Here is a 21,661-nt window from a genome sequence, read left to right on the forward strand (position 1 = left end):
TTTGTGATAAAATAGTTTTGTTTTTATTTCACAGACACAAACGGACACAAAGAGGAAAAAAAAAACATACGAGAGCTTATGGTGATGTCAAACACAAAGCAAAATGTACCCCTGCAGAAACCAAACAGTGAAGAAAAGACATGAGGAGGTGGCAACATTTAATCGAGCTGAGCAGAGACGCTAATGCTACTGTTTATTTTAAAGCTTTTTATATTCTACATAACGGTAGACCTGTCGCGATAATCACTATATCGACTTATCGTTCAATACATAAAGCTGGAACGACATATTTTAGGGGTCAAAATATATGCAAAAAATGGGAGATTCTGGATGTTTTTGAGACTTTTTGTTAATTTAAAAATGGTTTACGGAGATTAAATCGCATTATTGTTTTCGAATCAGTTGGTTAAAGTAGTTTCAATATTATCGTTTATCGCAGTATCTCTAGCGATGTATCATGGTTCAAAATGTTATCGTGACAAAACCTACACAACAAAGTACTATTTGCCAGTCGACTTGGCGGGGGCCCAACATCCAAAATTGTTCCGCTGAGATGAGTTGAAACGTTGGGGACACTTTGCATATGGTTTTCTGGTGTGACCTACTAGTCTCAGTCTTCCATGCTTTACTTCCATTTATGTCGTAATGCCATAAAGTTATGCCATCTTTGAGAGTGACATTTAGCTCATTTTTTCTTTTGTGGATTGCGGTCTGAAACCCACAGAAAGTTCCCATTACAAATTTCTTCTGGACTTTGCATTAGTATTTCCACATTTTTTAACAATTGAGGCGTCTGAAGCAGTTCAAATGAGGCTAATGACAGTTGTTAGTGTTGAACTTTGTTACGGTAGCAATGACGGCGTATGGATCTATAAGAAGACCTGGATAAGGCACGCGCCGTCTGTCCCGAGTTTGATTAGTGGTCGGTCCAAAGGTACAAGGTGCAAGTCGTGCCCGGAAAGAATTCTCCCATAGGGCTGTACTCGAAATACTGATACAGCGATATATCGTTATGGGAATTGACGTATTGGCGATATCGATACAGAGATGTGTATTGTGATACTTTTAAACATAACAACATAAATTCATTATAGATTTAACCTGCTGAAAACTGCATTTAGGATGAATTTATTGTGGTGAAAAGGGGATAATTTTGATGTTAATGCCATTGTGGACATAAAATTTGAATGCATTTTGTTATACTACATAATCAAAACGGTTATAAGGAATATCCACGTATCGTATCAAAGTCTGAGTATTAATCAAACTGCCCGTTTTCAGCTGACAGGGGATCTACAACTTTCACAAAGGTCAGATTTTGAAGGAATTCTCGTTTAAATCCACGAAAAATAACGTTTAAATCCATGAACGTGCCTAAAAGTTAGCTTTGTAAGACATAGCCAAGGCCCGCTCGAAACCCGCGCTAGCTAGGCATCACGCATCACTGATTTTGAACCATTGAAACCAACACGACACAATCTCTGGTTCACATTCCTGATCTTATTATACTTCCATGGGAGCACTTCCTGAAAAGGCGGAGCCAACCACATGATGTAGAGAGGTTCAACACAATATTTTTAAGAAGAAAACAACCTCAGAATGCAGAATAGAGAGGGGAAAAAAAAGTGTGAATTAAACTAAACACAACATGAGGTAAGTTTCTGAAGAGTAAACCAAAAATAGTGAGTTTATATAAGGCGACCTCTGAATTAGAATTTTGGATTTTAACTAATGAAGTACAACCTATATGTATGGAAGTGCTAATATATAATAATATATAATATATAATATAATATGCTAATATTAAATGTTGCCACCTATTAGGAAAAATAATTTCACGGTTGACAGGACAACACACTGCTACTCAAAGCAAAGTGAAAGAAAGAAAAGCAAACTGGTAAACAAAATGTCCATACAGTAAATGTACAGTAACAGCTTCATATAACTGGGACAGAGGACACAATACAATACAAGCAGAGATGGTTCTAGACATGGGTTATTCTCAAAAATACAACGGACATTTTTAGACACTTTTGAAATATAAAATTGTATATACTTTGTGAACACTGTGCGGACAAGACCATTTGATTGTAGTGTTTCAATCTGTGCAAACTGCAACATTTTCCAAACTATTTTTGTTAAAACAAAAGCTAAAAGTGAGAAAACCCATCTCCATGAAGCAACCCCAAGGAATAAAGTTTTGTTTTTTTGTTTTTTTTCTACATATAAACACCATTTAACAAACACTACATGAATTTCATAAAATGTGATATACAATAATATACAAATAAGCTTGAATTGGACTCATGCAATAATAGGTGAGTTATAGCTTGAGAGAACGCACGGCTGATGCACCTTTGTTCAGAACAATCAAGAAATCACCACACAGTTTTGGAGAAAAAAATAAAGAAATGGGCAAAAAAGTTTGAAGAGAGTTTGAAGAACGTTTGCAAACTGAGGGCTCAGAATCAAAAGGGAAAAACTTGGAACTGAAATTTGTCCTGAGCTGCACTATCTCATTAACTTTCCCCTTAGACTTTCAGGAAAAAAATTATATTAAAAGTTTGAAAGCTCGCTCAGGGCTAATCTGCTATGTGGTGACTAATGGCGACCACACCAATTCTATTTAAAATCTGTTTCTGAAACTTTATAAACTGCAAAGTTATTAAAACATTTAGCAGAGTCTTGTGTTTTAAATTTGCGCTTTGGACTTCAAACAATCGTGTTGTTGGTTAGCACGTAGCTGGTTAGTCTTTGCGATGCCTTTAAACTCTGAAGATTTAAATATTTCGAAATGTCTATGGGAAAAATTAATGGAAAATTTAATTCAGGAACCACAACTGACACCTCCCATGCTAACACGCAATTAAAACTATCTTTTTAATTAGAAATTTGCACTTTTTTGGGTGTACTTTTTTTTTTTTTTAAGACATAGCAGTCAAATCCCCTGAAAATCCCACTGAGAATGATAAATCAAAATAAGTGAAAATTTATTGTAATATTACAGAGCTCAAGTTTTTATTTGATAATAAGACTATAATCCAATTTTCCAAAATGTCCCGTACATCCCTATGATGCTGACCCCTCAAAACAATGGGAAGATTTGTTTTGTTGATTAAGTGATGAATTTAAAAAAAAAAATGCATTTTCATAAAAAAAAAAAAAAAGTATTTTCATTGTATCCCAATTCACTTGAAGCCTCCTATCCAACTTGAACTACTTCTACTGTCACTACATGAAGCACCCGCCTTGAAAACATTTTGATTCACTTGCTATCAACAGAACGTTATATTCCTCCTCAATATAGGCAATGCTAATGTTATTCACATCAGATTTTTATGGAATCAACTGCAAAACTGCATGGTGGTCCAGTCTGGTTTGTTGCCTTCTAGTGTTTTCAAAAACTCACCAAATGCATGTATGCATGTAGTTAAGGTCTAGTGCTATGTGAGGCATAAAATTGCACATTAAAATAAATTTACACTGCTGATCAAAAGTTTGGACACGCCCTCTTATTCAGTGTGTTTTTCTTTGTTGTACTACTTTAAGCATCGTAGAAACATACGCAAGACAGTAAAGTATATGAAGCAAAACATATGGAATTAAGTATAAAAAAGTTAAATATCGAAAAATCTGCTCAAATTCCTCAAAGTAGCCACCCTTTGCTTTGTTGACAGCTCAGCAAACCCTTACTTTCTCCCTGAAATGGTTTTCACTTCACAGGTGTGCCATGTCAGGGTCAAGGAATGCCAAGACTGTTCCAAGTAGTGATCAAAGCAAAGGGGAGCAATTAAATCTAAAAGACGTGTTTAGTTTTTTTTTTATGTCTTATTTTCCATAATTTTGATGCCTTGAGTGAGAATCTACAATGTAAATATTCAAGAAAATAAAGAAAACATACTTTAAAATGTGTGTCCAACCTTTTTGACAGGTAGCGTATTTCATAAAAGCAATGAGCAGCTAACAACTATCTTTGCTCAGTCCTTGTAAGTGCTTGGTTTGAAATGCTAATAGTCAGCGTTGTAGCTAACGAAGCAGATCGTGCAACCGTATCCGTCACAAATCAGGGGTCATCATGGCAGTGAAGTAAAGAATATATAAATATGTCCCCTAATATACAACTGAAATGACTATATACTGCATATTAATCATACGGTCTGCATTTTACTTTATGATGTTTAATCTACTTCTAGTTCACATTTCAGATTTCTGTTTTCAAAAGAATATAACGAAAACTAAAGTAACTAGTGTCTTATGCGTATTTGTTATAGTTGGTGAATTACCAACAGTGCATTCTTGTGAGAAAGGTTGAAGGACTTGACTCAAAGCAGCAGTAAACAGCAATTACAGCAAATGATAACAATATTTAGTGGGCTTCTCACTTGTGGATCCAAAAACACATCCACAAGAAAAATAAATGTTTAAAAAAGTTATGAATGAAGCACTTGTTGGTCTTCTAGCTCCAGAAGGACATGTTTTTTATGTATTTCCTTGTTTGCTTTTATGGTTCATTTTCTCACAATGTCCCTTGTTAAAAATTTAAAGGCTCAGTAAGAAAACTGAATTTGTTATAGTTCAGGAACATGCCCTTTGCACCAAGTGGTGTGTTGCACTTTATTAGATGAGAACCATAAAGTAGCAACCATGTAGGGCTGGGCAATTAATCAAATTAATTTGATTAATTCATGTTTTAAAAATTAAATGAAGGATTAATATGAAACAAGTTTATTCCTGACTTTCTTTCTCTCAAAGCAGGGTTCTTGTGCAATTAAACAAGTGGCATTGTGAAAAATCTCATTCTGATTGAAAGTATTAAAATGAGACAACATATCTATACAAATGCAACTGAAGGCAGTTTACAATTTCTTAAATAGGATATGGACATTCCCGTTTGAAACACCCTGCTCTGACTTTGATTAAAATCGATTCAAACTGTAATAGTCCAGTGAAAGCCACTGCCTAGAAATATTCTGGACAGTTTTTTTCTCTCATGGTACAGCATTAGAATAAGAGAAGGGGTTAAGTGGGCAGTGGACATTACAGATTTAACTTAACAATTTTGCCCCTCTCTACCCTCTCTCTCAGCAAATCATGCTACGGCTACCTTGTCTAATAAAGCCTCCAGGACTGAAAATCTTGTAAAAAAGAAAATCAGGTACAGCGCCTTCAATGAGGCTTATGCATCGTGGACTGTTTACTGCTGCTAAGCTCTTGTCTTTAGTCTTTGCACACTATGTTTAACATGTATGCTAGGTACTCCTTTATAGGCTAAAGTGAATTTCATTAAGCTATGCTAGGTTTACCTGGTTATTCTATTTAAGTGCACTTTGTAATAGTGAAATCTTTGGATGGGGGCTGGTCACTATAGTAATTCTCTACACTACTTGTTAAAATACACTTTGCTGGTGCTTTGTGAACGGCCCTTGCATACCTTACCTCCTCTTTGAGCATCAAATCGGGCTAATAACTCGCTCATTCCAAAATATATATGGATCAACAGAAAGAGGATTCAACATATGCACAAAAGGATGACATAAAGTATAATGCAAGAAAATAAAAGTCAATATATCCCGCCCCATATATTTTGTAGTCCATTTTTAGCACGTTAGTGTTAGCCATAATGCCCCGTGATACTGCTTTGGCCTGATCGAAAGAGAGATACTTCCTTCACAGCATTGGGTCGGCCGCTCAGTCAAAATGGACGAAAATCTTCTCACAAGAAAAAATACAAAAAATAAAGTGAGGAATCCGGAATGGGAGAACACAGCCAAAAAAAACAAAATAAAATAAAAACATTTTTATAAATCAAATTGAAATCTTTGGCTTGCATTCCCCATTTTGGCAGCTGCACTCTAAATCCTTACTTGTAGTGAAAAGTCTCCCTTATTCAAAACAGTAAAGGGTCCTGGAGCAGCATCGGTTGTGAGTAAACTCCAAATATCCATGTAACTAAGTCTTCTGTTCCACTGGTGCATTCTGGGAATTGTAGTGTAGATTGTAATAGAAATTCCAGCAGTTGTAGTCGACTTATAGCAGCCTTTTTGGCCTTAGTCAGATTGCAAATTATTTTGAGAGGTCACTGTAATGCTGTTTTGTAGCTGAAAAAAAGTCAATCAGCTTTTTATGGGCCAGTTGTAATTCAGCGGTTGACCAGCGGGAGGAGCCCTAGAACGGGCCGATGAGGAGAACATGCTTTGATTCAACCTAGAAGGAGAAAAAACAAAATAAAGCAACAATTAAGCCCCTATTAAATATGCAATACAAAAATAATAAACGTTAAAATATCACCACTCATTTTTAGGTCCAGATCCACCATTTTACATAGTATTGAAATGGTTTTGTGAATAAATATCCAAAATGAAACTGCCAATCTCTAATGAACTAAAGGTAAAAGGTAGATGTGAACGTGAAAACTACCACTTCATGACATCACAAGGAGGAACAGAGCGTTTTGGGCTTTAAAGAAATAGACAGACTAATAATAAAGGGTTACTCAACCATGTGTGAATGAAAAAAAAACACAACTCCAGGTATATTTTTGAGGAGTTAACAACATTATAACATGGCTTAAAGCTCACAAGAGTCAATTTTGTGTAATATAGGACCTTTAATACTACTTGCAAAGCTAAAGTGTGCAAAAGTAGTTTTAAAATACTGCATAATACAGCTTTAAACAGATGAAATAGCATGTGAGGCATAGTTAGCCCAGTGTTTGGTTTTCTGAAACACCATGCGGATGTTGTTTACCTGGTCCTCTTAAATATAGTTTTGCCATTTCTAATTTGAAGACATCTTGCTGCACTTCTAGATGTGATACATAATTAGTCCTGTACTTAAGCTTCATTCACCAGACACTTAGTCATCTTCTAGACGGCAACCATCTCCTAGTGAAGAAAATAAACCATGTGCGGCTAGAGCTGGGTTTTAACAATGTACTTGACAAATTGAAAAAAAACACTATAATTAGATACTACGTTAGCTAGCCACAGTTAACTAAGGGTAAAATGAATGCAGCTGTACGTCAAATGTAATTTTAATAGCCCAAGTGTACATTTTAAAGTCACACAACCTGCCTCTGTTGAGAATGTTCCACAGCATAGTATTAAACATATCTTACATGCATTTATTGCTAGTGTTTTTATTGGTCACAAATACCTTGAAAAACATGTATTCTTACTTTGAATTGACAGGCTTTCCACCAGAAAAGCTACATAGTACACCTTTTGTATAGGATTTCATAAATTCTATGCATTTTACCCCGGAGAGCGTTGGGCCAGTGTCTTGTTTGGATGAGAGTGTGAATGTTTTGTTGTGTGTGTCTGTCATGTATAATACAGTAGTCGACTGAATTGCTGAAGTGTTGTTCTGTGGTGAATAGGAGGCGACTGTAAATGTGTACGGTTTGCTTCATCCATCCCCTTTTCAAACTATGGATGTGTGCATTTGTGTCTGTGCAGTTAATTATTATTATCTGAATTACATGTGCAGATTTAAAATAAACATTCTAACTAACTAACCCCATTACTAGTTTCCATCAGGATTTAAAGCCTGATGGAATCAAATTCGTTTTTAGGGTATGATTTTTCATATTTCACTTGAGCTACTTATTATTATTTATTTATTTTTTAATACTATGTACTCATTTACTTGTAACATGAATGTAGTAATGTATCTTACATTATATTGACATGGACTTCATCTTGACCATGGACGTGAGCTCCTGCTTGTTTGCCTGGTTCCGCCGCCGCTGCTTCACCCTAAAGAAAACATCTGAGTCAGCCCATTGTGAACAGTGTATTCAGAATATATATACAGATGTGTACAAATGATGGACAATACCACATTTTTGAATCAATACCATTCCAATGATTATTTTTGGTGATGTACTGTAAATGGAACTTATTTCTACACTGATTAACTTATATTTAATTAAGTATACACATATTCCATAGACTGTATTATTATTATTATATAGACATTAGTTTTTCCTTGCTGAGAAGGAGCACAGGGGCTGTTCTGGGACAGTTCTCCATTTGCTTGTTTTCTGTAGATTAATTTGCTTGCCTGTTATTGACCAATGTCTGTTATATTGTTGATTTTCTTTCTGTTGGTTAAATCAATTCTCATGTTCAGCCCTAAGAGGCAACTGCTGTTGTGATTCGGGGCTTTATAAAAAATAAATTGAAATTGAATTGAATATAAATGGACATAGCTAATGCTCTAGCCGGCACATTCCAAATAAGAAGTGATCAGAGGTCGCGCTTCCGGCTCCATCGACTCTGGCTTCACTTTATATTGAAAAATTGCCAGTCCTCTCTGTAATTATTGTAGTGAGTCTCATCATTTTGTTATGTCCATATTAACCCGCTTTACATGATACTGATATTTTATCTTTTGTTTGCGATTCAAGATATGGACTTAAATAACAAATAAATCAGGTGCCTTATTTCCCAGCGGTTGTTCTCGCTAGCACAGGTTTAATTGACAGTGGCACCAAGATCCTGCTCCCTGCTATACCAGCGGTGCGGACAGGGAGGGACAGCGTCACTTCGGGCTGGCTCCTTACTTGCTATAATACTCACAGGCCGAATTAAAAATGTGCAACTTGGCTCCAAATTCGAAACTATAACTTCTTCATTTGACTGGAGCCAAACGCTGTGGGTGACATCCCTCGTCCACTTCTTTATACAATCTATGACATATTCCCATCACTACTGTACTGTTAATAGAATTACACACAATTAGGGCTTCTAACTGTATTGTGATAACTATATTGTTGTGGTTATTCAACACAGATGTTAACTGTAATATTTCTTGTCTTGGTATGTCTGCAATTTTGAGATACTTTGATAAATCCTAAATATAATCAACAAGCCCGTCTTCTTGGTTTTAGAGTGATGTGAGCGCAGATCTAAGTATGAGAGATGTGGTTTGCGGGTGTGGGCTGTGAGTGCACGTGGAGCGGCGGAGTGATACTAGGTCGCACTAAGGCTCGAACAGTGTCCGACAGTGTGGGAGTCTTACCACATCACAAAGAAGAGGGAGAGCACGGTGGAGAAGATGACCACAGAAAACAGCACCAGCAGGATCACCAAACCCAAGTTACCTTCATCCTCATACGGCGGGTCTGAAGAGGAAAAACATAAACAAAGTTAAAATAGAATTGTTGAAAAGGTTTGGCAATGTGTTCAGAAATGTTTGCTAGGTGTGCCAATAAAGCTAGACTAGAAAGAATGTAACAGTGCGTTGTTTCATTGAAGATAAATGGAAACAGTCTTACAGTGGAAAATCAAACATTAAATCAAAAGTCATTTTGAGGCACAAAAGAAAACAACTTGGTGATTTGGCAAATTTGTACACCAGATGCTCTTCCTGTTGCAAGGGTATGTCTAATCCAGCACCATTAATCCTGCCAGTGTCAAAATATTTTGGCAATGTGTGCTGTCTGGATCTGATTATAAAGCTTTTTATCCTCTGTGAACCAGGAAGGGAGCTGTTAGCATGCTAGTTGGTACCATTATAGTGGTGGCAAAACTCTGCTCTGGCCTCTGAAAGTTGTGAAAGGTGCTTATAAACGCATTGCACTGAATAATTTGGATGCCATCAAACTGTTAGGAAAGTGAAGAAGGTGCAACCAATTACATTTTTTCCCCACATTTTGAAGTAAAAATCAGGTACAGCCCCTTTAAAGCCGCCATTTGTGATTACACTAGCCAACCTGCCGCAGTTGTATTCTCACATATCACCACTAGATGCTTTGGCCTGACAGAAGAATACCAGAGAGTACAGGTAAGTGAGATGGGAGAACCGGAGGGGGAGGGGGGAACAGGTTTCACATCTGACATCCACTGGTAACAAAATATGCATATCAAATAAACTTGCAGAAGGTAGTTTTTACTGTCTTTAAATCAAAGATTCCAGGTCTTTATATAATTACATTACTGTCTTTCCATGTATTTATTTAGCAAACAAACTTTATGTGAGTCGAAAGAAGAACTGACTTACACAGCAGGTGGTGGCATGTTATTAATTACCAACAAACCACATTTTCATTCTTTATCTTCCACACATTTGACTCATCCTGTGCATCTGGATAAAAAAATGCTTTGAAGAAAAAAAAAAAACAACTTTCTGTGTGTGTTCTGTGTCTAATTACTCCCTGGCGACAACTTAATTTGAAATCTATCATTATAGGTTTTACACAAACACCCATTTATTATTCTCTGGGGCGTAAACACGACTGGTTCACACACTGACAACACGGACCATTTCTAGACGGGACTGAAACACATGATTTTCAGATTTGAATAATGCGTTTTTGTGGATCCCACCAACTGAGAAGACAACATCTGGCTCAGTATATTTACCAAAGCTATGCATAAATCTCTGTAAATGCATATTGAATTTGGAGGTGGATGATATGTTGTCTACAGGCATGGTTAGATGTTTTTCCATGGGTTTTTTTTGGAGCACAATGTGTCTTGCCCCAGTACAGATATATTGTATAAGCAGCTAAAGTATATCTGTGTGCTGTGTATTAAATGTATCTAATTATAAAGTGGTTAAATGTCCAAAAATCAGAAAGTGTGTGCATGCTACTGTAATGCAAACTGCAGCTCTGGCCTCTGAAAGTTGTGAAAAGTGCTTATAAACTCATCGTCGTGAGTAACTTGAATGCTCAGTATGCATAAAATAAGTGAGGAATTCACATTTTAAGACTGTAAAAATCAGATACAGTGCTTTTAATCAATCAATTCTAACAATTCCTTTGATAAACATGAGGTAAATGTGTTTTTAGCGCATGTGCTCCTCTCTTCCTCCATTATATTGTCCTCATCTCCAAATGCCAGGACTTCATTGGCATCTCATGGAAAGATCACACCTGAATCCACAATGACTGAGGCTCCTATGACGCATTAAAACTCAGGCCTCCCATTTGTACTGTATGGGAACTGAATACAAGGCAGATCTAGACAAGCAGCAGCCCCTGGTAAAAGGTAAAAATATCACATCAATAGATCTACTTGAGTAAAATATTAAAGTATCTGTTTAAAAATGTACTTAAAGAGTAAAAAGTAAACGTATTTCATGCAGATTTTGAGAACTAATAAAGCTCCAAATGTAGTAAAAGTCAAAGTTAAATCTGTCAACTGGACAAATCGTTTTGTCCAGTTGACAGATTTAACTTTGACTTTTACTATGGATCAGACCTGGATTACACAGACTTCAAATGTAGTGATTTTGATAGAGATTTGTGCTGTTTTTGTGCTGATTTTGTTCAACAGAAACAACTGTCAATGTTGATTCTACCTGTATTTGTATATTTTTGTTGCTCAAACTACAAATGTGTTAAAAATAAATGACTCAGCCTTTTCAGCAAGTTTCAAACAATAACAAAAATACTTTTACTTTTCAGAAGCTGTTTAGTTTAGTAGAAGTATTCACTTAAAAATGTACTCACGTAAAGTACAGATACCTTAAATTTGCACTACATTTACTTTAAGTTTCACCACTGGATTTGTATAGTACTTTTGGTGTGAACATCAGTTTGTGAAGCCTGTTTATATCTCACTTTTGCCTGTGTATTTAGTGAGCAGATGTGTACTTAGCTTTTCATCTGGAGCATATGCTGTACAAAACAAAATTTTCAGCAGCTGCAATTTGCCTCAATTATGTGTTATTTGGTAAAGAAGCCGCGAGCTACCTGTGCTGTTCCATCAGCTTATAATGACAGCAAACAGCGATTTTTAGAGGAGGGGATGCATACAAGGATAGATATGCTTCTAAAGGGAAAGCATCTAATGCTGGGACACATAAGAGTGAGCAGTATGAATCAGGCTTAAAATGGAAAAATCATATTGTTTTTGATGATGAACATGGTTAAAAGCTCAAAAAAGTATTGAATATAGGACCTACTACTACTACTAGAACATGCAGTGCTATGATGACAAATACGGTTGGAAATGTATGTGGAGCCCTATTTACAACAATATAACATTTAGGAAAGTTTATTTTTATGCAGAAAATGTAATGGCTAAGCTTTATGTTTCTTTCGTTGTTTATGATAGATTGGATTACACAGTTACAAAAGTACCTTTTTTGTAATGAAGCCAAAATAAATAAATAAATTAATTAATTAATACATAAATTATTATTATTATTATTGATAATAATACTGATAATAACAATAACGATAATAATAACAATAATAATAATAATAATAATAATACAATTAAAAAAATAGAATGTAAAATGGTAAAATAGATTTGTAAGAGTAAAGTGCCAGCCTCCAATGCTTTTTTTCAAAAGGCAACTTATCTGTTTTTGCAAATGAACTCCTCAAATAATGAATTTTCGTTTGCATTTACATAGCGCTTGTCCAAAACTGAACATAATAGAAAGATGAGAGCATAATAACAGCCTGTTGAACGTATCATGGTCAACGGACGGTCACAGGGCTGTACTCACTGTGTGACTTTGCTGTTGAGGTTTCAGGCTTTGTGAAAACAGGAAACATTCCACTTGGGAAGATCTCCTCTGGAAAGTTCTCCTCTGTAGGTACAAGTGTGGAGTCACCTGTAACACATACACAAATAACTTTTGAGTTAAAGGGCCCATACAATTCTATTTTCTGATCTATGTTATACTGTTGTTTCCTCATCACAAACATACCCAGAGTTGTGTTTTGTTTCATTCACACACACTTGTTTAACACACAAACCCTGCTTATTTACGCTATGTTTTTCTCTCAAACGGAAGACACTCTGGTCCACTTGATGTAATGTCATGTGGTAATGTGGGCTCCACTGTGTTTTTAAACACCACACACCTCCACTAGAATCATTTTGATTATTTCAGCTCTGGAATCAACAATCTCTATGAAAAAAAGGTAGCCGTTTACTTGAAAACTACTGATACATGTACTTCAAATGTTCTATTCCACCTTGTGATGACAAGGTGGAATAGAACATTTGAAGCTTTGGAGATGTAGACAGATAGACCAAAAAGTGTTACTCAATCATGTGTGAATAAAACAAAGCACAATTCTGGGTATGTTTTTAAGGAGGTGACAACATTATAACATGGCTTAAAGCTCACAAGAATCTATTTTGTGTAATAAAACACCTAAAACACATATGTTCATGTCATACCATTTGCTATACAAGTAGGCTACACAACATATATTTAGTTAATTGGTGGTTTTCATGTTCTAGATTATGATGTCATACTGCAGATGGGTGCAAGAGCCAGATTCCCCTATTGATTACTTAATAATTTCTCGGTGACAAGACCATAAAACTTGCTATATTACATCAAATCTGCATTTTAACAATATTAATTTTACCTGCCCTCTATGGAATGTTATGATGTCATCTGAGACCCAATTTGTGACATAATGATGTGAATAAAATGAACAGGAAAGTAGATACATCTGTACCCCGCTCCGTATGTACAACATTAGAGAGAAAGGGAAATATTTTAAATAAAGCTCAGCCAAAACCTAAACAATGTGGGTGAAACTCAACTTGCATTTGTCTTTTTAAACACACTAATGAGTAAAATGAAGGAAAACTGAAAGCTATTTGTGAAATTTACTATAATTTAATAAATGGGTTTAAATAAATGTAGGTTACTAGCGAAAACAGCAAGATAAATGCCAGATATTGGTATCAGTTGGCCTGTCACGATAATTACTATATCGACTTATCAGTATATGGAACCAGGAACAACAAGTGTAAAATTTCGTTGCATCTGGTGGGACATTTATATAATAATAATGATCATGATAATCATTTGTTTCAATATTATCATTTATTATAGTTTATATTTTCTTCAGCAATCTATCGTACTTCAAAATTCGTGATGGTTACATGCCTCGGTATCGGCTCCAAACCAATCTACATCAGACCATCACAAGTGTCACATACTGGGGATTATGACAGAAATATGAATACTGTGAAAAACTATTTGTGTTGAACTTTTGATACTGACCTTCCCAGGGCTGCGCATAGACCGGAGCGCTCCACTCACTCCACTGGGACCACTGATTGACCTCGTCCCGCGCTTGCACCTCCACCTGGTGGACGTAACCCGCCAGTGCGTCGCGTATCACGACCTGGCTGTCATCGGAGAACAACTGAGGAGGGACACAAACACCAGTGAACTCCAAATGCAGCCCACAGAAAGGCCTCATCAACAAAAATGTATTGTTTTTGGCCAAAGTCTGAGGTCACACTGGCCTGACTAAAAGTGAAAGTTAGAAGGTGCTGAAAGAGATGATGAACTGTTGTGAAGCAGGAGCCAGAACTAAGAAAAGAAGCATTGACTTATACCACTTTATTATTCATGGTAAATATTATTCTGAGCAACGGTACACTGCAGAAAAACTGAATATCTTGACTTTTTTTTTTATTACTTGAGATAAGACTGTAAATCTTGCACATAAACTACATCAAAATTGAGACTAAATTCAGAACTAATCCTGTACTAAACCAGGATTAAACCAGGACTATAACAGGACCAAACCAGGACCCAACAAGGAGTGTGAACTCACTCTAAGTTGTATTGAATTACTAACATGATGTTGAATTTTCAACTGGTTCCGAGATAATTTAGCTTGAAAAAAAATCCTTTAGTAAATCTCAAAACAAATTTTAAAAATATATAAAAATCTAGGGAGGAGTGTCCATCAACTGTTTGCCTCCACTGAGATGTTAAATGTTCCACAGCACGGTATTAAACTTATTTAGCTCCATGGAAACAAGCAGGTAATGCCACTAGGCCAAGTTATAGGATAGGTTTGTGGATAGGCAACCCCACTCACAGTAAGAAAACATGTTTTTAAAGCATCAAAACACCTGTGATAAGGTTAAGTTAGATACTTTTAAAGTCATACTGTAGCAAACCCACCACCACAAAAGTTACGTAGTCAATCAATCTTAACTTGTAAAAATGACTGAATTTAAAGACATCTGTAACTAATTTTTACAGTCTTAAAAATGTGAAAAACAGAACTAGCTCATTTTAAATGGTTTGTAGTGGTCCAAAGTTCTCACTTACCTAATGCATTCCTCGCATCCTAATTATTGACTTATGCATTCTTTTCACAACTTTCAGAGGCCAGAGTGAAGTTTTGCAGAGACAGTAAAGCTAACAATTAGCAACAATTAGCATGCTAACAGTTCTTTCACTTCCTGATTATCGGACAATAAAACACTTTATAATTAGATACAGACAGCACACAGAAGATAGCTTTAGTACCTCTAAAGGACGGTATAAAAGATCAACATGAATCGTGATAAAACTAAAACTGTGATCTTGCTCTAAGAAAATCGTGCTACAATTTTTTTTTTTGCCCTATCGTCCACCTCTAGTCTCAATACACATTTTTTGCAGCATGTTTTTTGTTCCGTACCTCCGACCAGTATGAAGATCCCTGAGGCCTGTATCGGATTTGGAAGGTGAGGGGGAATGCGATGATGTCCTCGTGCCAAGAGGAGGGAAAGGTCCAGGAGACATGGAGTCTAGTAGGGTATCCCTCTACTGCCTTGGCCTCAACTGACTCAGGAGGGTCAGGTTTTACTGTGAGTGCACACAAACACATATATTCAGACACCAGCTAAATTAAATGTGATTTTTACTGTCTTAAAAATGTGAAAAGAGAATTAGTTTATTTAAAACTGTTTGCAGTGGGTCAAAGTTACAGTATTCACTTTGCTAGCACTAAGTGATTTTCACAACTTTCAGAGGCCAAAGCGGAGTTTGGTCATTAACAACAACTAGCATGCTAACAGAGCACCAGTTTTACTTTCAGGATCAGGGCTGAAGATTAAAAACAAAAACAAAAAAAAACAACTAACAACTACATAATTAGATGCAAACAGCCAACAGTGGTCTTTTTGACCTTAAGTGCTGCTTTTACAATAGAAAAGTTTGTACGGCAAAAAAAAAAAAAAAAGTTTAGTATCTGCTGGTATCAACAAAACTAAAAACTACAACAATAATAATGAAAATGGAAACAATACACTATATACTGTATAACATACACTATATACATCATTATTGATATCTTTTAAACAACATTGACGATATCCATATCTATAATACTCTGCCCACATGTAAACTGAGTGCTAGATTTTCTCCCAGTGCAAAAAGAATAACACCTCCAAACTGCCAATGTATTTTTCTGAGGAGCTTCCATCCTTCACATGTTAGCATACGATAAAATGCCTGATAATTGAATGTAGATATTATAGACAGATAGAGCAGATCGTACATAGTTCATGGAGCTTCAAGATGACAATGGTAGTCTGTGAGCCCAGGGCGTTGGTCTCGGTGACCCGCAGGATGTGTGTGACCTGCCAGAAGCCAGGCAGATGGATGTCACAGTGCTTCTCCGAGGCATCCACCACACACTCCTTCTCTGTGTTTTTACCCCTGGAACCAAAGAACAAGGGAAGGTCACATTATTGATACTTTGCAGCTGATGTCATCAACATTCCCTGGGGGAACTGAGGGCACTGCTCTGTCTGAAGCTCTGTTATTCAAGTTAAACTTTAATCAATCTGACCAGAAAGAGCTGGTGTTTCAACTACAACAGCTGAGCAGATTTTTACTGTTAAACAAGTCTGTCAGACATAAAGTTACAGTCACAAGCTAGCTAGCATTAGCCAACAGAACACCTCCAGTGTGATGTCACTGCAAAGTATCAATAGTCTGCATTTGAGGTCAGTCTATAGTGTTAGGGGATATGACTATAAAACATTATCTATAGTGCATGCTTTAGATTGAAGGGGAAACCTTATCACTGAAACCTTACCACCCTTTTTACATTTTATACTTAACAATAACATCACACTGGGGGGGTCAACTGTTCAGCTGTTACCAAGGTAACACAATGCACACATTAGCAAACACAGCTTGACACATTTATTATCTGGATAAATAGATAAACAACACATTTCCAGGAGCCTGTGGTCAATACAAGTGTTCATGGTCCTGTTTAGGGGTTTGATTTCAACAAAGGGTCAGAGTGACTAACTGAAAATCTGTTGGCTAACGCTAACGAGCGTGTAACTGTAATGTTATTTGAGAGTGCAACGTCAGCCAGCTCCCCTGAAAGTTTTTTGTGGTCAGATTTTGTTAAAAAAAAGCTTGAAAGATTAAAGTCTAACTTGAATAGCAAAGCTTCAGACAGAACAGAGCTTCTAGTTAGCTTCATGACATCAACTCACCAGGGGAATACAGATGACATCAGCTGTAAAGGCATCAGCGTTTACATGTTATAGAAGTTACAGGATTAGCAGTTTTAAAAAGAATAAAGAAGAATATTTTATTGTGGAGGAAAATGCGACACTTAAAAAACTGTAGCCTTTGGGATTTGCTAACTGCGTCCATTCAAATTGAAATTTCAGTGTGATTAATCTTGCAGCTCTACTTACCAGATACATTTAGACTCCCCAAATTGAAATAGTGAAATGCTTTCTAAACTTACCCATAGGAGGCAGTGTATTGGGCTGGAAGGTGGGTGTCTGCAGAGTCGGCCCACGAGCAGAGAACGTACTTGTGACTGGGCACCCGACAGGAAATACTCAGAGGGCCTGGAGGATCTAGGAAACAGAACCAACAAAAGGTTACTGCAGTGTCAAGCAAAGAGGAATCGTGCACATTTTAGTGGGGTAAAGGTTCCACCGTTTACACTGAGTTTGACCTGTGTCCCATTAGTGAGGACAATGGCTTCTCAGAGCTCTTAACCATGTTGTAATTGTTTCCTTTTCTCTTGTATTGTCTTGAAGTTGAGTTTAGAGTGATTCAGTAATATTTCATCTCCTGTATTAAAAACGGCATTGCTCTGATCATTTCCCATTTTCGTTACCACTGGCATAGGACCATGGAGGCGGGAATAAGCTCCTGATATCTCACTGAGCACCGCAGTTTTCCCAACTCTGAATTCAGTGTCTTTTATTCAGTTGTTTTAGATCAATATTGTGATGTCCAAAATATAACCTAATGATCCCTGGGTGAAATATGTTGTGCTTGTGTTTGCTAAATAGTTATAACCTATGTCTATATATGTTACGTCCAGTGGTGTGATTGGGAAGGTTTTGACAAGGAAAGTTATGCAAAAAAGGCCAAATTAACATGGCAAAGACAAAAATGAAAGAGAAAATGCTTAAGTGAGAAATAGTTATTTTAAAAATCTATTGATTTACTGACATGCAGTGGTGGGAGGTAACAAAGTAAAAGTAGTAAAGTACAGTATTTAGGTAGAATTTTTTAGTATCTGTACCTTACTAGTGGATACATCCTTATTAAAGTTTTCAAGTTCAAAGTTCAGCTTTAAAAAAAAATAAAAACACAAACTTCACAAGGAAAAAGAAGATTCGTACCAAAATATGTATCATTTTTTAATCAATATTACTACATTTACACTTTAACAAATGAACAATACTTATGCAAAATACTTTTACTTTAATCTTAAAGTACATTTTAAATGGGTACTTAAACACTTATACTTGAGTAGATTTTTCATGTGATACTTTTACTTGAGTAACTTTTTACCTCTGTCTCTGTATCTTTCATTAGCCATGCAAATATAACCAATGTCTTGGTCACAAATGTGTTGAATACCCAGCGGAGTTCATGTTTGTTATGTTGATTCAAATAAAAACAGTGCTATTATATATTCTTGAAAATTTAAATAATTCATGTTTGATAAAATAAATAGTCTACATTCTTCATTGGTTAGATTAAAGTTTTGTTTTTTTTCAGCTCACTGTGAGGCATTGAAAGACAAGTAAAACACGCCTTAAAGAAACAAAACACAACTCAAGGTTTGAAGCAGCATGTCTATACAGAACGATAGGTCTCTTTTGACAATATTCTGTGGAATGTCGTGTGTGATGGAAAATCCCTCTCTATCATTCTTCGATAGTGCTCTGTCCCCAAAAGGAAGCCCATTTCCTGTAGGAACAGTCAGAGGAAGTAGACCGCTTTTGTCTAAGTAACAACCAACTTCATTCACAGCAGGGGAACACAATCTACTGGGATGGTTTCATAAGAATTTTAAAGAAGTAATGAAATTAACAAGAAATATCAGTTTTTTGTTGATTTCAAAGGATTTTAGTTTCAGAGAATTTCCATAGAATCATAGTGAGTAAATATTAACCAAATTGAAGTAGTGCTGAATGATTTGGGAAAAATATCTAATTGGGATTGTTTCTGGTTCACATTTTAAACACGTCCAGAAGAATTGACTAAAAGACTCATATTTCAAAACATGTTTAAAACTACAGGGTTAGCAGTTTTTATCCAGAGTAAGACAGGATATTTTGTTGTTTGTGGAAGAAATTATGGTATGAAATTGCAGCCTTTCTGGTTTGATAATTTTGCCCATTCAAATTGCGCTTTTGTTTCGATTGGGATTAATCCTACTGCCCTAAATACAAATCTCCTGCCATCACATCCGTCTTTTTTCATGAAAAGTAACCATTTATCTTCCTCACTAAAGGAATCGTTGTCACTCCCAACCATAACCCCGAAAAAGCCAAGTTAGCCAACCTATCTGAGAAGTAATATTTACATAGATAAATGCCGATAAATGGGAAGGTATGCAATCAAAATGTGAACTCTGTGCTCCCATTATCTCATTTTGTATCATTAGGTTTCAGGGAGATGAAAAGTGAGCACCATTATTGCCATAGCTACACAATTAACTACACTACCAGTCAAAAGTTTAGGTAGGAACACCATTTCATTTGTTTCTTCTTCACTGTCATAACTACATTGCAGATTCTCACTGATGGCATCAAAACTATAAATGAACAAATATGGAATGTAGTAAACAAAAATAAACTCAAAATTACTTAAGACTTTTTTTTTTAAAACCACCCTTTGCTTTGATCACTGCTTTGCACTCCTGACGAGACACATCTGTGAAGTGAAAACTATTTCAGGAGACTTCACCATGAAGCTCAAAGAGAGAAGGCCAAGGGTTTGCAGCACTGTCAACAACGCAAAGGGTGGCTACTTTGAGAACGTTGCATGAGAAGGTGTGTCCTTTTGACTGGCAATGTATTCAGAACAAAAATCTATCTTCTATAGTTAACAGTCCTCAAAATGTCACCAATAAACAGTAGCAAATTAATATAAAGAAGACTTGTGTTGGCAGTGAGTCCAAACTTACATCCCAACCTGAGCCTGAGAGAGTGCACGAGGAGGCCCTGGTTGTCATAGCAGCTGTAGTCGCCCTGGGCGGAGTGGTCTGTCTGCAGGAGGATGAGGCTTCCGTTGGAGGTCACTTGGTGCCAGGGCAACTGTGAGCTGTGGTTAAGATGCCATACCACGGGTGTCCTGGGGGGAGCAGGGATGACAACAATTAGGTTGTACTTCCTAACCCACATCTGCTTTGATCATGTTTACAAAAACAATCACTCAGGTCATTTCAAGACCATTTAAGTACCTATAACCAGGGCAGCTGTAGCTACGGAAGTATAACCTAATGGTGAATTTATCAATAATTGAGCACTAAAAGGTGCTATATGAATGTATGGCATTATTCTCATCAACAGTTTGTGGGTGCAGTTGCCAGACAAATTATTATTTAAAGGTCCTATATTATATTATATATACAAAATTGTCTCATGTGACCCTTTAGCCATGCTATAATGTTATTACCACATCAAAAACATACCTGGACTTGTGTTTAGTTTCATTCATACATGTTTAAGTAACCCTTTATTATTAGCCTGTCTACATTTCCAAATCTCTCAGCAGAGATTGGCAATTTTGAAATAATCAAAATGATTCTAGTGCAAGTCTATGAAGTTTAAAAACATAGTAGAGCACTTCCTGAATTACCACATTATATCACACATGGGAGTGCTTTCTGTTAAAGAGACAAACTAAGCCTAAATCTGCAGTGTTTGTGTGTTAAAAATGTAAGAATAAAACAAAACACAGCATAGTGTGTATGTTTTTGATGAGAAAACAACTAATATATCATGACAGGCCTACGTAAGAAGAAGAATTTTTATAGTTGATGCAGAATTTGATAGGAAGCCAGGGGAGATGACAGAAGATGGGGGTGATGTGGTCAGACGTGGGGTTCTGGTGAGCATGGAGCAAGCAGAGATTTGGACCAGCTGCAGTTTATGGAGGGGTTTTTGAGGTAGACCAAAACAGGAGAGAGTTACAGTAATCTAAGCGAGATGCGACTAGAGCATGTGCTGTGGGGGGTGAGTGAGTGTCACAAGCGGTGAATATTTTGAAGATGAAAATAAGCAGATCTGGTGATATTAGAGATGTGAGAAGATTGAGAGGCCCCCATCGACAGACTCTTAACCTGAGGGGAGGGAGAGTTGGATGAGCCATCAACGGGAAGTGATGGGCTACTGAATTTGGCAGTTTTAGCTAATAAGAATTACAATTGTGTTCAGTTGTTGATAAAGTGCACTCCAGTGTCAACCGGAACAGCACACCATCAGCACCAAGAAGGAATGTCTTACAAGAACTAGTCCACAGGCATTTCTGAATCCCAGTATTTGTAGTAGCATACCTGACTGGTGACTTCCCACATGCCAGAGTCACGTTAGACTTCAAGTGGCCATACTGCAGTCCCGACACTGCAAACACATTAAAACCACACATTAAAAACAATGTC

At 36.6% G+C, this 21,661-nt stretch overlaps 1 protein-coding gene across 1 annotated transcript in view; it reads right to left on the reverse strand.

Annotated features, from left to right (window-relative positions):
- The window catches only part of il11ra (interleukin 11 receptor, alpha), a 68,917-nt gene continuing 47,256 nt past the window's right edge, over positions 1-21,661 (reverse strand). Inside the window, exons 3-12 of the mRNA XM_055225684.1 lie at positions 21,557-21,623; positions 20,186-20,352; positions 17,495-17,609; positions 16,277-16,437; positions 15,416-15,582; positions 13,993-14,137; positions 12,469-12,576; positions 9,025-9,127; positions 7,678-7,757; positions 1-6,204 (exon numbers count right to left, since the gene is read on the reverse strand). Coding sequence (XP_055081659.1) covers positions 7,679-7,757; positions 9,025-9,127; positions 12,469-12,576; positions 13,993-14,137; positions 15,416-15,582; positions 16,277-16,437; positions 17,495-17,609; positions 20,186-20,352; positions 21,557-21,623 — 1,112 coding nt within the window. The 3' untranslated portion in view covers positions 1-6,204; position 7,678. The remainder of the gene's footprint in view (positions 6,205-7,677; positions 7,758-9,024; positions 9,128-12,468; positions 12,577-13,992; positions 14,138-15,415; positions 15,583-16,276; positions 16,438-17,494; positions 17,610-20,185; positions 20,353-21,556; positions 21,624-21,661) is intronic.

Source organism: Periophthalmus magnuspinnatus, chromosome 12 (genome assembly GCF_009829125.3).
Source record: "Periophthalmus magnuspinnatus isolate fPerMag1 chromosome 12, fPerMag1.2.pri, whole genome shotgun sequence".
In the NCBI taxonomy this organism is placed as follows: Eukaryota; Metazoa; Chordata; class Actinopteri; order Gobiiformes; family Gobiidae; genus Periophthalmus; species Periophthalmus magnuspinnatus.